The sequence below is a fragment of the Mobula birostris genome, chromosome 30, assembly GCF_030028105.1.
Source record: "Mobula birostris isolate sMobBir1 chromosome 30, sMobBir1.hap1, whole genome shotgun sequence".
NCBI classification, from domain to species: Eukaryota; Metazoa; Chordata; class Chondrichthyes; order Myliobatiformes; family Myliobatidae; genus Mobula; species Mobula birostris.
The window spans coordinates 30,538,503-30,552,727 of record NC_092399.1 but is presented as its reverse complement, the minus strand read 5'-3'; the positions used below and the strand labels follow the sequence as shown (position 1 = coordinate 30,552,727).

The 14,225-nt window shown below is 42.1% G+C and overlaps 1 protein-coding gene across 1 annotated transcript in view; it reads right to left on the bottom strand.

Annotated features, from left to right (window-relative positions):
• Window positions 1-1,306: 1,306 nt before the first annotated feature.
• Window positions 1,307-14,225, bottom strand: part of LOC140190554 (glycoprotein endo-alpha-1,2-mannosidase-like protein) — a 66,877-nt gene continuing 53,958 nt past the window's right edge. The window contains exons 3-4 of the mRNA XM_072247217.1: window positions 9,648-9,724; window positions 1,307-7,655 (exon numbers count right to left, since the gene is read on the bottom strand). Coding sequence (XP_072103318.1) covers window positions 7,019-7,655; window positions 9,648-9,724 — 714 coding nt within the window. The 3' untranslated portion in view covers window positions 1,307-7,018. The remainder of the gene's footprint in view (window positions 7,656-9,647; window positions 9,725-14,225) is intronic.

Here is a 14,225-nt window from a genome sequence, read left to right as displayed (position 1 = left end):
AGCATCTATGGAAAAGAGTACCGTTGATGTTTCAGGCTGAGACCTTACCGGACTCTTGGGGTCCTGTTGGGGATCCCATATTCTGATAGATCATAACGACTGGTCTAAAAATATTAGGCCCTTTAAAAGTTGGCTTCATGTGACCAAGTGAACAGATTTTATGTAATAATGTAATGTGATACTGAGAAGAAGATAGCTTGGAGTGGGGACATATGTGGAGGACTCTTCCTGTTTATGAGGTGTGGTAGTTCCTGAAAGGTAGAAAGGAGAGTGTCTTCCATTTTGTATTTTATTCATGATGGGACAGTAGTGACCCGGTCTTGTACATTTTTCTCCTCCTCCCTGTCTTGCCTTTCTCCCTATTGCTTCTCTTACACTCTTGTGTCTTTCATGCCTTTTCTTTCTCACCCTCCCCTTCTTTTTACCTCTTTCCTCTTGTTTTTCCCATTCTTTTTCCTTTTTTTCCATACTTTTCTTTTTTTTCCCCCTACTTTTCCTTTTTTCCCCTGAATATCAGCACCCACACGCTCAGTTTGTTATATTTACCAATGTGAAACCGTTACACTTAATTTGCTCAGATTGCTTTAGTGATAGGTTTCAACTTAGTTTACATTGATCTTCAGTTCAACATGACCGTGCTTCATAGATTACATATAATTTAAAATTAAAGGAAGGTGCAGCCATTCTGAAAATGATTCATGCAATATTGCAGCAGTAAGAGTTCTAAATATAGACTGCTTACTAAAGACACACACTGTATGATTTAATTTTTAAAACATAGTAATGAAAGCATTTTGTGTACTTACAGAAAAAAAAGGATGTCTTCTCTTTGTCATGAATTCTCTAATCCATAAGTGCAGGCATTTATTCATTAATTAACGTATGTGACTCTTGCTTAAATTTTGTATTTTCATAATACTTTGCCACTGATGACTTTATCATTTATTAGTTAAATGTAAACATAAAATAGGAGCACAAATTGATTACTCATCCCCTCAAACCTGCCCTATCATTCAGTAAATCTAATCTGCCTCAGGACATGTTTCCTCTTCTGTCCCATTCCCCATTGTCCTCAATTCACTTCCTTTCAAAATCTATCTATTTTCTCCTTAAATATCCTCAATGATCTAACCTTAGGGTGGGAAATTCCAGAGATTCACCCCCATCTGTAACATATTCTGAAGCAACCCAGTCTTAAATGACTACCTTCCTAATTTTATAAAAATGAGATTCTCTTACTAGAGAAAACCATGGGCATTTATCTTGTATATGTTTCAGTAAGATTGCATTCTTCTAAACTACTAGGAATACGGGTTGTTGTGAATTGTAGAATAATATTTTGCAGGATATCTTAATGCAATACTGGCTATAGTTGGTCTCATTAATTGTGGATGAAATGAGTCTCAGTTTCTATTGATAGAATTTCTGGTGAGCATGATTTTCTCTTCCTAATTCAAGTTCATGTTTAATTTTCATTCAGCCATACATGAATACAGCAAAACAAAACAGCGTTACAATGGGGCCAAGGTGTAAAACACAGTACCAACAATTGTACACAACACACATACAAGATAGCAGTAAACATACAGTCACACACAAAAAAAGTCCAAGTCCCTGAGACTATGAATGTTGCAGCAGTCTGCTGTCGAACACAATACAGCTATTCTTCGGTGAAGCAAATACTGTAGGGCAGCACCATCGCCTGCCTGGATATTCTGGATGGCTGCAAACAAGTGATACTGTGGCTTGAGGCCCAGTCCTCACTACGACTGAGGCCACCCTGCTCCCCCGCCGTCTGTCTACCCAATAAACCAGTGACTTGCAGCATTCCATATTACCAATGTCCACCAGGGTCTTCCGTTCACAAGAAAAACAACCAAGGCAATCACTCTCTGTTAGACCGCACACCCCCACCTCTGTAGCAGACAGGATGGTTTGCACGAAGTCCAGCTTCCTCAGTTTCCCTGCCAACAAGCAACTCACTGAAGGGGTAGACCTGCAGTTAAGTTCTTAATGTCTAGTGATCGTAAAAAAATGTTTTAAAAAAGACATTAACACCTTTGGGTGGCCCCGTGGAAGCTGCTCTGTCTCAATGTGCAACTTAACTGGAATTTTTGGACGCTGTTAACCATGTATGCTTTATTTTAAATTTAAAACAAATTAAGTTAGGTTTAGTCTTTTAAAAATTGCAACAATTAATTCTAGAAGATGGCTGCAATAGTAGATAGTTTTCAAACCTGATTTCTCAGATCTAAAGGATGCTCAAGTTCTCCAAGGGAATCACTGCAGAAAATGTTTGGATTTAGCATACACACAGATGTATGCAATCATTTGCTTTGCAAGGCTCTATCTACAACAGTTCTACAGTAGTTCTACAGTACACAATCTGACCACTTACCATTGACAATCGTGGTGTTGTCAAGTCTTGCTTTGGAAGAGAACCAGTAGCACTTTTTCCAGTGTGGGGATGAGTAACGTGAAGTTTAACTGGAGACTGGTGCCTTGGTCACAGCAGAGGTTTATTTGTTGCTTGCACACTTCAACAGTGTCGTTCTAATTAGTCTTTTTGCAAAACCACCCATTCCTTCTAAGTTACTGTCTCAGTTATTTCTGCTGGTGTCTATTTTCCATGGAGTAACAACAGTTGGTATTAAGGAGGACAAAAAAAAAGTCATTACTTTGGGTGCCATTGTATGCTAGTGGTTAGTGAAACACTATTACAGCTTGGGGCGTTGGAGCCTGGAGTCCAATGCTGATGCCATCGGTATGCCTACCCCAGGGAATACGCAAGTTTTCCTTGGGTGCCTTGGGTTCCTTACACAGTCTAATGATGTACAGGTTAGTAGGTTAATTGTAAATTGTCCTGTGATTAGGTTCCGGTTAAATTAGGGTTCCTGGAGATCGCCTGGCGGCATGGTTTGAAGGGCTGGAGGGGCTTATTCCACTCCTCTTCTAAGTTAAATAAACAGCTACAGTGTTAGCTTTGTACCTGTGGCAAAAGTAATGATTCCTCCTTGTCCTCTTTAATATGACTGCAACCATTCTTAACCGACACCATGCATTGAGGAAGCAATTACACTCCCCCACGTGGGACTCTGCGGCCTGGGAGGGAATCATTGCTGGCCTCACAACTTACTCTGTTCCCAACTCCACAAAATGACACTTTGGCATATCATGTTTAATTCTAAAGCAAAATCACAAATTGCTGAAGAATTCAGCTGGTCAAGTAGCATCTGTGAAAAGGGAAACTGATTAATATATTTCAGCTGTTGGTCCTTCTTCAGAATGGGCTGAGTTCTTGCAGCAGCTCTGTTTTTATTTGTTTCCATATTTAGACCCAATGTTAGATCTACAGTGTACATCAGCATCTGCCCAGAGAGTACCTGCTTCCATAACTTGTTTTTATCTCTTTATCCCTTTTTCAAGATAATTATTCCAAGGCACTGCCTTGTTTTATCATTGTTTTATCATTCTTGAATTTGAGGTTTGCTGAAACACTGCTGCTAAGCTGAAAAGCACTCTTCTGTGCTTCCTGTCCTACATTATTCCTAGTTAAATAATGCCTCATTTTAGGATTATCATCTTTACTTACAAATCTCCCAATCTCTCCTCTCTGTAATCTGCTCTAGCCTTGTGGCACATTTAGACGCCTGCACTGTTCTAATCATATATGTTATTCCACTATTGGCAGCTTGCCTTGGCTACTACCAAGGCCATTCAGCCCACTCCTCTCAGTCTAGATTTTTCCTTTATGACACTATTTAAAACTTAATCGTTCTAACAAGCTTTTGGTTATTTCTGCTAAATATTAAGTTTTCATCGATGACTTTCTGAAGCTTCTTCAGATATTTTACTTTGTTAAAAGTGCTACAAACACTTGCTAAATCCTAAAGTATATTTTTGCAAGACATCTTTACGAAATATATTTTTCAAATCTTTTCCCACTGTTCTTCAAAGGGCATACAGGAGCAAAAAATACCAGTTAGTTGAGTGGTGTTGCATCAGTACCCTAGCACTCAGCATCAGCAAGGCCAAAGAACTGATTGTGGACTTTAGAAAGTAGGGCAAGGGAACACAAACCAATCCTTCGGGGGAGCAGAAGTTGAGAGAGTGAGCAATTTCACGTTGCTGGGTGTCAATGTCTCTGAGGACCTAACCAGGTCGTAACATATTGATGCAGCTATAAAGAAGGCAAGACAGTGGCTACATTTCATTAGGAATTTAAGGAAATTTGGTTTGTCAACCAAAGCAGTCAAATTTCTACAAATGTACTGTGGAGAGCATTCTGACTGGCCGCATCACCGTCTGGTATGGGGGAGGGGCGATCTACTGCATTAGATCAAAGTTGCAGAAACTTGTAAAATTAGTCAGCTCCATCATGGTTACTAGCCTCCGTAGTATCCAAGACATCTTCAAGGAGTGGTGCCTTAGGAAGGCTGCGTTCTTCATTAAGGTTCCCCACCAGCCAGGACATGTCCTCTTCACACTGTTACCATTGGGAAGGAGGTACAGAAGCCTGACGGCACACACTCAGTGATTCAGGAACAGCTTCTTCCCCTCTGCCATTTAATTTCTAATCCCATGAACACTACCTCATTACTTTTTTTTGCACTGCGTATTTTAATAGACAATATTTAATAGACATAAATACTTAATGTAACTCAGTTTTTTCCTCTATTTATTTATCATGTATTTCATTGTACTGTTGCAATAAAGTTAACAAGTTTCACGACGTATGCCGCTGATATTAAACCTGATTTCTGATTCAGATCTTTCAGATGTAACCCCTGCTTAAAGACTTTTGCAGTTTCCAGCCTGGGTCAGTGAACACATGGAATGGCAGGCCCTGGGTCTGAGAGCAAAGAACAGCCCTTGGACGATTTAGGCGCTTGTCCAAATTGGAAAGGTCAGGGTGTTGGGGCTGGAAGCAAGGGCTGGTTCGGCTTGCCATTCTGTGAGATTTATTCATTTCTGTGCTGAACTGTGACTGTGGCCTGCATCTAGTGAGGTCCTGGATCAGCTGCAGTGATGCCTGACTTCGTGTCTGTTGACTCACTTTTGTGAACTTCAGTTCTGAATGCTACTTGCTTGCCTTTATTGCTTGCACAATTTGTTTTTCTTTCTCCCTGCACATTGGATGTTCGATAGTCTTGTTTTTAAAAAGGGGGGTTCTATTGTGTTTCTTTGTTTCACAGCTGCCTGTAAGGAAAAGAATCTCAAGGTTGTATAAAGTATATGTACTTTGATAATAAATGTACTTTGCACTTTGGTGTCCTCTATGAGGCATTGCTATTGCTAGGCAACTATTCTTGCCACATTTACCAACTTCATTGAAAATGAGATACATACTCACACAACATTATTTACATTTGCACTGTCCTGCAAACAAGGATCTAACTACACACATTAATTAAAAACCACAATCCTCCTATTTTACTGACAAATGCATTGTAAAGTTACATTTTACAAGCACACGATACGAATCATGAGATCACCCTCCCCCCCCCCTTCAGTGGAATTGATTATTCATTTATTATTCAATACTCGGATGCAATTGTCCAAATCTGAATCCTCAATGAACCACCTACTAGTGGCCAACTTTTCTGGACAACAGCAACAATGATTCTGAGATCGTAAACAGCAAGATTGTGGCTGTGATTATTTACTTGTGGCTAAATATTTTGCTTGTAAATATTATCTCACACATCTCTATCTAATTGTAAGTAACTTCAACAATGCTCAATTATTTTGTTTTCTCTTCAGTCAACCTTTAGGTTAGGACCTTCCAACACTGAGCACTTGAGGTTGGCTCAAGAACAGTCTAACTGCATAAGCTACAATTTGTTTTGTATTTACTACTTCCTTGTCTCTTAACCAGTATTTAAGCTCTTCATTGTTTTCTGGATGCTTTTGTTTGAAAAGCTGTTTCAAAATTTTCAGGAACAGCCAGTTTTTTTTTCCTCTTTTTTATTTCTTGCCCTTTCCACTCTTCCTATCATACAGAGTGAGTGGTGAATTATGAGATTACTTCTTATAGATTACACTATAAGTGCAATTAAGACAGCAAAGCAATATAAAGTTAGTCCTGATGAAGAGACTCGGCCCAACACTTAATTCCACTCCATAGAGGCTGCCTCCTCTAGCATGTTACGTGTGTAGCTCAGTCTAAAACTGACAGCTGTTGCCAGCTGGCACTTCAGGATTTCACCTTTGAACTGGCTACAAAAATTAGTTACGTGTTGAATGCAGTTTTGCTTAATTGCTGCCAAAATGAAGCAGTAATGAAGTGTGTTAACACTGAGTGAAGAACTGCTCTTCAGAATGAAGGCTGGCATTCAAACATATCATTCTTCGTTCCAACTGTTGTATTCTTTGGTCAGTGCAGTTTGCAATAATTCTAAGCAATGACAGAAAGTCCTCATCCATTTTGTTTGCCTACTTGGCCGGAATTTTAAACAAATCTTGGACTTTTATACTTATTAAAACCTCAGCTTGATACTGATTATAGAAATGTAGGGTAACCATTTACTATAGGACATGTACTGCCTCAGCATCTACAACACTGTACAGCACCACTAATGGGGGAGTGTCCCTCATTTCACCTGACAACTTAAAACAGAATTGATTCATTTCTATTAATTTACAATAGAAAATATTTGCAGCAGTTGTGTGGACACCTGGGAGAAAAAATATTGCATTTTTTTTTGCAGAAGAGGGGAAGATGGGAATGGTCAGAGAAGAGAGAACTTGACTAACGTCTGACCAGATGAGTGGGCTCCAGGGTATTCAGAAATAGTTTTCACTCAATCCAGAATCCTTGTCTGGACATGAATATGCTGCTAAATGGTCTCCATGGATGTGCTTGTTTGTCTCTGTAACACAAACTTCCAGCACTAAAACATAGACACTGGGTACATGGGGCTGCTAAAGGCATATTCTGTAAACTCCATTAATTGCAAAAAGCTTGTAGTAAATTTATTTAAAAAAAAACAAAAGCCAAAGTGCAGTTGCAAGTGCTTTACATCAGCCATTGTTCTTTCTCTTTGCAGAAGTGTTCGGCCCACTTTTGGGTCAACTCCAAATACAGGTTCGGCTCATGCGGCTGGTAGTCCAAGTAGGTATACTGTGCAGTCTTCTTTGGCACTGCCTTCTCTATCTGTGTGCCCTCATGCCACTCATTGAAGGAAGTGATGGAGATGATCTCTGGCCTCACTGTAAGAGCTGCTTGAAGGGCAGTTTCATAGTATTTTCCACTTACCCGGTTCCTTGTGTTGTGATTATTCCACGGGCGTATCCGAGTGTCTATGTATCCAGGCCCCACACTTGGAATGAACATCAGGTTGTTGCTGTCACAGAAATTCTTGATGGTCTTCCAGTTTTGATGGGATGATCCAAATGAGAATCCATTGGATGCAAAATATGTGTATAATCCATCAAATCCTGCTTCCAGGATGTCCTGTTTGTGCTTTTCATCCACTAACAGCCCAATGAAGATGCCATCGTACTGTGTATTGCGAATACTTGAAGATCCTGCTGGGGTGAGGAGATTGGCCCAGGCAGCAGGGAGCGTCAGATAGGAGTCATAGATGTAAAACATAGGTAGTAGTCTGCCAGTGCCAGTCTTGTATTTGTAAAAGGCTGAATGGGACCCATATCTGCAAAAGTAATTTGTTACAAGAGAAAACATTTTAAGCAAGGTGATAACAGAGTTAAAAATGTTGCTCAAATCAAACTCTTTGTGAACCCAGCTGGTACAGGTTATAGCATAGCCCAACTGGGGCCTTGTGTGTCCAAGCCAGTGAACAAGCCTGCGTTAGGAGTTGCTAGAATGGCTGCTGAAAGCAGTTAAAGGGTTTGGCCTGTTGGTGGCAAATATCTATCTTATGTATTACAATCTATCCATGGCCCAGTTTTTTTTCATATTCCAAGCTGCCTTGGAAGTCAAACAATGGATCAGAATGTCTAACCCACTGACTAGTAATCAAAAGAGTTGGAGTTGCTTGCCACATGCCAGTGACCAGATGGTGAGCCTAGGACCTTCCAACCAGTTGCTCACTGCGTTTCTGGGAGTGTAATTTTCTTGTCTTTGTATCAGTCGTTGACCTCTGCCCACAACAATCTGGACTCCACAAAGGTATCTTCATACACTTTCGAATACTGAGTACTGGAAGACTTCAGACTCAATGAGGCTACTGGAAATAACAGAATCTCTGGCTCATTCTTGAACTGAGTGGGATTGGGGTGAATGGAGAACCCATACTCCTTGGTCAGGTATGAACATCATGACTTATGAGTTTATGTTTTCATGTGGACAAGGTTACACAGACCCAAAATGTTTTATAAGAAAATTCTGTTTATGATGCACATGTATAATTTACCTAAATTATACAAAAGAGTAAGATTAAGCATTTTGAACTGCATTTGAATATTGCACATAGAAGCCACAGGTTGGTGGCTACCTAGACAGAATATGAGGTGTTTGTTCCTCCACCCCGAGAGAGTCCTCATCATGACAGAAGAGGAGGCTGTGGACTGACAAGTTGGAATGGGAATGGGGATAGCAATTGAAATGGTAGGCCATTGGGAAATTTTGCTTTTTGCGGATGGAGTGGAGGTGTTCGACCAAGAGATGCAGCGGAAGTACTGGATACAGTAGACAACCCCAACAGATTCACAGGTGAAGTGCTGCCTCACCTGGACGGACTGTTTGAGGCCCTGAATGGAGGTGATGGGGGAAGTGAATGGGCAGGTGTAGCATTTCAGTTGCTTACAGTGATACATTTCAGGAAGGAGATTAGTGGGGATCGATGAATGTACATACCAGGAAGGAGATTACTGCTAAATACTGAAAATGCACCTTCTAAGGATTCTAAGAATATAAAAAATTCTTAGTGAATTTTACCTTTCAGGGCTCATGTTAACCGGGCACACAGACTGAATCTAGGGCAACAAACAATCTGCTGGGAGGTCTGCCCTGATGCAGGGTTTCAACCCAAAATTACTTCACACTCTTCCCCCCACCCCACCCCACCCTTTGATGCTGCTCCACTGAGTTCCTCCAGCAGGTGGTTTGTTGCTCTCGTGTCAACTGTTATCTTGCTCATCTTTGAAGAACTGTAGGTGGGCAAATATTTTGTTATTCACTACTTACCAGAAGACAGAGATCAGCTCCCATATTGAGCAGTAAACATAATGTTGAAATATAGTTTCTGCAATTTGCCCTGCACTCTGAAATCCATCCATTATACCTTGCATGGGATTTTTTAGATTTTACATACCTGTATGTATTTTTTGTTGTAAGCCCTACGTTGTTTATGAATTCCTGAACACTATGCTGCAGCTCCCTTTTAAAGATACAATTCCACTAACTGAAGTGTTAGGAGTACCAGAAATAGACAAAAAAGGGCCATTTTTTTCCCAATTTGTTCTGGAAAATGTGTCCATTACAATCTGAGCTGGCATACCACACAGAACGTTACCACTTTCTCTTACCATGCATTTGGGAAATTTTGAGTTTTAGGTAAAGTTTCAATTTTGACTTAAATTAGCTCCTCATCATCTTGCTCAACCAGTGCAATTCCTGAGCTTGTGTTTACTGTGCCTGTGGAGCATGGAATCACCGGGATTTATTCAATGCAAGCACTTACTTGTCCATAATGTACTTGATGTTCTCATACAATGATCGCTCGTTGCGTCCTATGTATGGCAAGATATGAAATGCCACCTGAGAAAAATAACGTGGAATTAAAATGATGGAAAGATGAAAGGCTAGTAGATTAATTCAGTTTCAGATTGATTTATTTATTACATGTACATCGACACAGTGAGATCTGTCTTCACAACCAACATAAGAATGTGTCACCATAGCATGTTATACAATATCACCACAAATATACAGGAAATAATCCATTGGACACATGACTGCCATTTATATTTGTATTTCAGTGGAACTTGGATGTAGATGTGAGCTCAATCTCCATTTCCTATCTATTTTTGATTTGAAGGTAAATAATTTAAGGTGGATTTACCTTTTGCCTGGAATTGCTTACTGCAGAGCAAAATGTGCTATAGTTGTCAGCTGGACGGACCACCAAGGTTTCGTTGAAACTCCTACTTCCTGCATCAGAGTTGACTGCGCTCGACTGCGTTTTACCAGTTTCCTGCATTTCATCTCTCACCCCTTCCTCTTCCCTCCAGGACTACACAAGAGCTCTCCTTTGACACCTCCAGTATAGCTGTGATTGGGGAGTTAAGACTATGTAAATGGAGACAGCCACCTTTACATGTGGGAAATTGGGGATGGGCACCAACAAAACACAAAATCAGGCAGCAGAATTTTGGTTAAGTGGTGGTTGGCATCCGCCTGGCTCCATCATCATCACAAGCCTGGGCTGAACACATGGAGATCCTGAGATGCCCAGTCATCAAGACCCCCCTCTCGGCCTCACCAGTGTAGTCCAAGGGTTTATGAAGCAATACATCTGGCACCAGCTTGGCTGCAGGAGCTGCCGGAAGGATGTTTAATGATGTCTAGCTGCCATAGGGGCTCCACGCTGGATTTGCTGTCTGGGTTTACTTCGGTAGCCTTCGTCTCTCTTGAGGCTGCCCACGAGACAGGGGCTATTTACCCATTGCTGGGTAAGTACCTTTAAATAATAAATTGGCAGAGGGCAATGAGATAAGGGAATGTGAGATGAGGATGGCAAGTTCAGGGATGGCGACCAGTAAAAGGGAGAAATTAGCAGGCACAAAGAAATGGAGCTCCCACCTTTACTGGGTGAATTGGAGGAGGCCTCTAATAAATATTGTTTCAAAAATGCTCTACACAAATAATATATTTGTCTAGTACCTTCTCTCCTGCAGCAGACTGGTCCTTTATCCTGTTACATTGTTAACCTTTTGGGAGCAGGAGTGGACCATTTAGCCTACTAAACCCAGCCTGTTCAGTAACATTGTGGCTTTTGCCTGGCCCAACACCATTTCACGTAAGCACATTAACAAAAATGCTTCATCTCAGATTTGAAATACAAGAAACATTTGGGTCAGGTTAGGTCATGATGCTGCCAACACTAGATGTATCCTTCACTCGTACCCTTTAGCTTGAATTGCTACTGAATCTCAGAAAACTGTCCAGCTTCAGGTTGTGTGTGCCTGCACCAAGGCAGAAGCTACACACACAAAATGCTGGAGGAACTCAGCAGATTAGTCAGCATCTATAGAAATGAATAAACAGTTGATGATTTGGGTCGAGACCCTTCTTCAGGACTGGAAAGGAAGGTGGAGGAGAAACCAATTTCCCCCGGGATCAATAAAGTATGACTATAACTAAACACCTTATATTCCGTCTGGGTACCCACCAACCAGATGGCATGAATATTGATTTCTTCGTCTGGAAAACAAATTCTGTTCCCCTTCTTTCATTCTCCACTCTGACCTTCTCACCTGCCTATTTCTTGCCCCAGGTCCTCTCCTCCTTCCCTTTCTCCCATTGTCCAATCTTCTCTCCTATCAGATTCTTTCTTCTCCTGCCCTTGACCTTTCCCACCCACCCAGTTTTATTTATCACCTTCCAGCCAGCCTCTTTCACCTCCCTCCACCTTCTTATTCTGGCTTCTTCCCTCTTCCTTCTCAGTCCTGAAGAAGGGCTTCAGACTGAAACGGTGACTGTCTATTCATTTCCATAGATGTTGCTTGACCTGCTGCGTTCCTCCTGAACTTTATGTGTGTTGTCTTGGATTTCCAGCATCTGCAGACTTTCCTGTGTTTATGATGCACCAAGTTTGGTATCTTATCTATCCCAGAGACCGATAGCATAGTGACAGACAATATTTACTGGAATCGAACCTAATGAAGAGTCAGGTTTATTATCACTGGCATGGGTCATGTAATATGTTGTATTGTGGCAGAAGTACAGTGCAATACATAAAAAATTACCATGAGTTATGATAAGAAACTCATACAAAAAATAGGTACTGCAAAAAGTGAAGAAGTGTTCATGATCCATTCAGAATTATGATGATGGTAGAGGGGGAAAAAGCTGTCCCTAAAACATAGTGTGTGTGTCTCCAGGCTCCAGTACCACCTCCCTGATGGTAGCAATAAGAAGAGGGCATGTCCTGGATGGTTGGGGGGGGGGGGGGTTCCTTAAGGATGGATGCCACCTTCTTGTGACACTGCCTTTTGAAAATGCCCTCAGTGGGGGAGAGGGTTGTGCCTCATGATTTGGTTGGCTGAGTTAACAGCCCGATGCCGAAGACGTACAGACCGATGAAAATGGCGCGCAGTAACTGATAAACCAGTTTATCAAGCTGACCGCATGCTAATGCTTCCTCACACTAAGACTGGTCAGTTCCTGTCACAACCAGGCCCAGCTCCCCCTTCTACTCCAAACATCCCTGCAGTCAGGTAAAGGAAAAAAAATTCTGCAAACCAATAATGAAAAGAGTAAAATCCTTCATTGTCCCAAATCCATTACAGGAGATCATGGATTAAATGAAGAGTTAAAATGGGTTTTGGGAATTAGAGGTAATTTTGACCATTTTATTCCATCATCCAAGTAACTATTAGTGTGGCACGTGGCCAAGTGGTTAAGGCGTTCGTCTAGTTATCTCAAGGTCGCTAGTTTGAGCCTCAGCTGTGGCAGCATGTTTGTGCCCTTGAGCAAGGCACTTAATCACACATTGCTCTAGTGTCTGTGCGAGGAGTGGCACCCCACACAGACTTCCAATCTGCACCTTGTAAAGCATGAAAATGCCCGACACAGGCCTCTCATGGTCTGAGTTGACGTTCCCTTCCTCCCCCCAAGTAACTATTGCCAGTATACAAGTCTGTTTGTATTCTGGTAGTTGCTCATTCTTTGCAGCCCCTGTAGTATCTGACACGACACAATCACCAGAGTAAAAAAAAGTTCAAAGTTCAATTATCAAAGATGTATTCTACATACATCCTTGAAATTCATCTCCTTACAGGCAGCCACAAAACAATGAAACCCAATAGAACACACTAAAAAAAAGTCTGTCAAACACTCAATGTGTAAAAACAAATCGTGCAAACAATGAAAGTAAGCCACTAACATTCAGAACTGAAGATCATGAAAGTGAGTCCACAGCCACAAAGCCAGGCATCACTGCAGCTGATCCAGGAGCCCACTAGTTGCAGGCTATAGCCTCAGTTCAGCGCAGAGACGAGTAAACCATGGGGAGCAGGGAGCCGAACACTGACCCTCTCCTCCGACTCCGACACCCTGATATATTCAATCTGGCCCAAAATTTAACCGTCCAAATCTTAGATCGCCCACGGTCTCGGTCCTGGGCCTTGCTGCTTCGATATACTCTTGGGCTCAGGCTCCATGGCCTTGATTCGGCCTGTACCTGACCTGGCACTTAAGTTGGCCGAACAACGAATCGTTCCTCGCTCCCGGGCCCGAGCCCTGCGGCCAGACTCTGCCTTGCCTTGGCTCTCTTTGCTGCAGTACTGCCGCTTCGAATTGCCCCCAGATCTGATTTAGCAATGGCCAAATATTGGCTAATACCTGGTCTTGGGCCCCGGGCCTGCTGTCTCAATTCGGCCCGTACCCGCCACGCCGCAATCATCCTACGCCCTTGAGACTTCAGTTCACTCCGCACAAATGTCAGGGCTTACAGGCGGTTCAAAAGCTCAGCTCCAAAAGGGAAGTCACAAACTATTGTTTGCAGTGATCGTTTACCAGATAAAGTGAGGGTAGTAAAATAGTTAGTAGTTGTGTTTGCTGCCAGCAAGTCGTCGCTGTGCTTCACCAGCGCCATCTTAAACTACAAACAGATAAAATGACCACGAGTAACTGAGGAAAAGGAAAATTCCCAGAACCGACTCTCTCATCTACAAATCTGTCTACATCATGAGTCAACCAACCAGTTCCCCTCCATCGCCACTCTCCTCCATCTGATGGAACTTGTGCTCACTCTAAATAATTTCTCCTTTGGGTCCTCCCACTTTCTTCAGACAAAAGGTGCAGCTATGGGCGCTCGCCTGGGTCCCAGCTATGCCTGCCTGTCTGTCTGTCGGCTCCATGGAATGGTCTATGTTCCAAGCCTACACCGGTGACCGTCCTGCGTACGTTACATTAGCGTTGCTTCCTGCACCTACGCTGGACTTGTCAACTTTGTCTCCAACTTACACCCTGCTCTCAAATTTACCCGGTCCATTTCTGACACTCCCCTCCCCTTTCTTGACTTCACTGTCTCTAT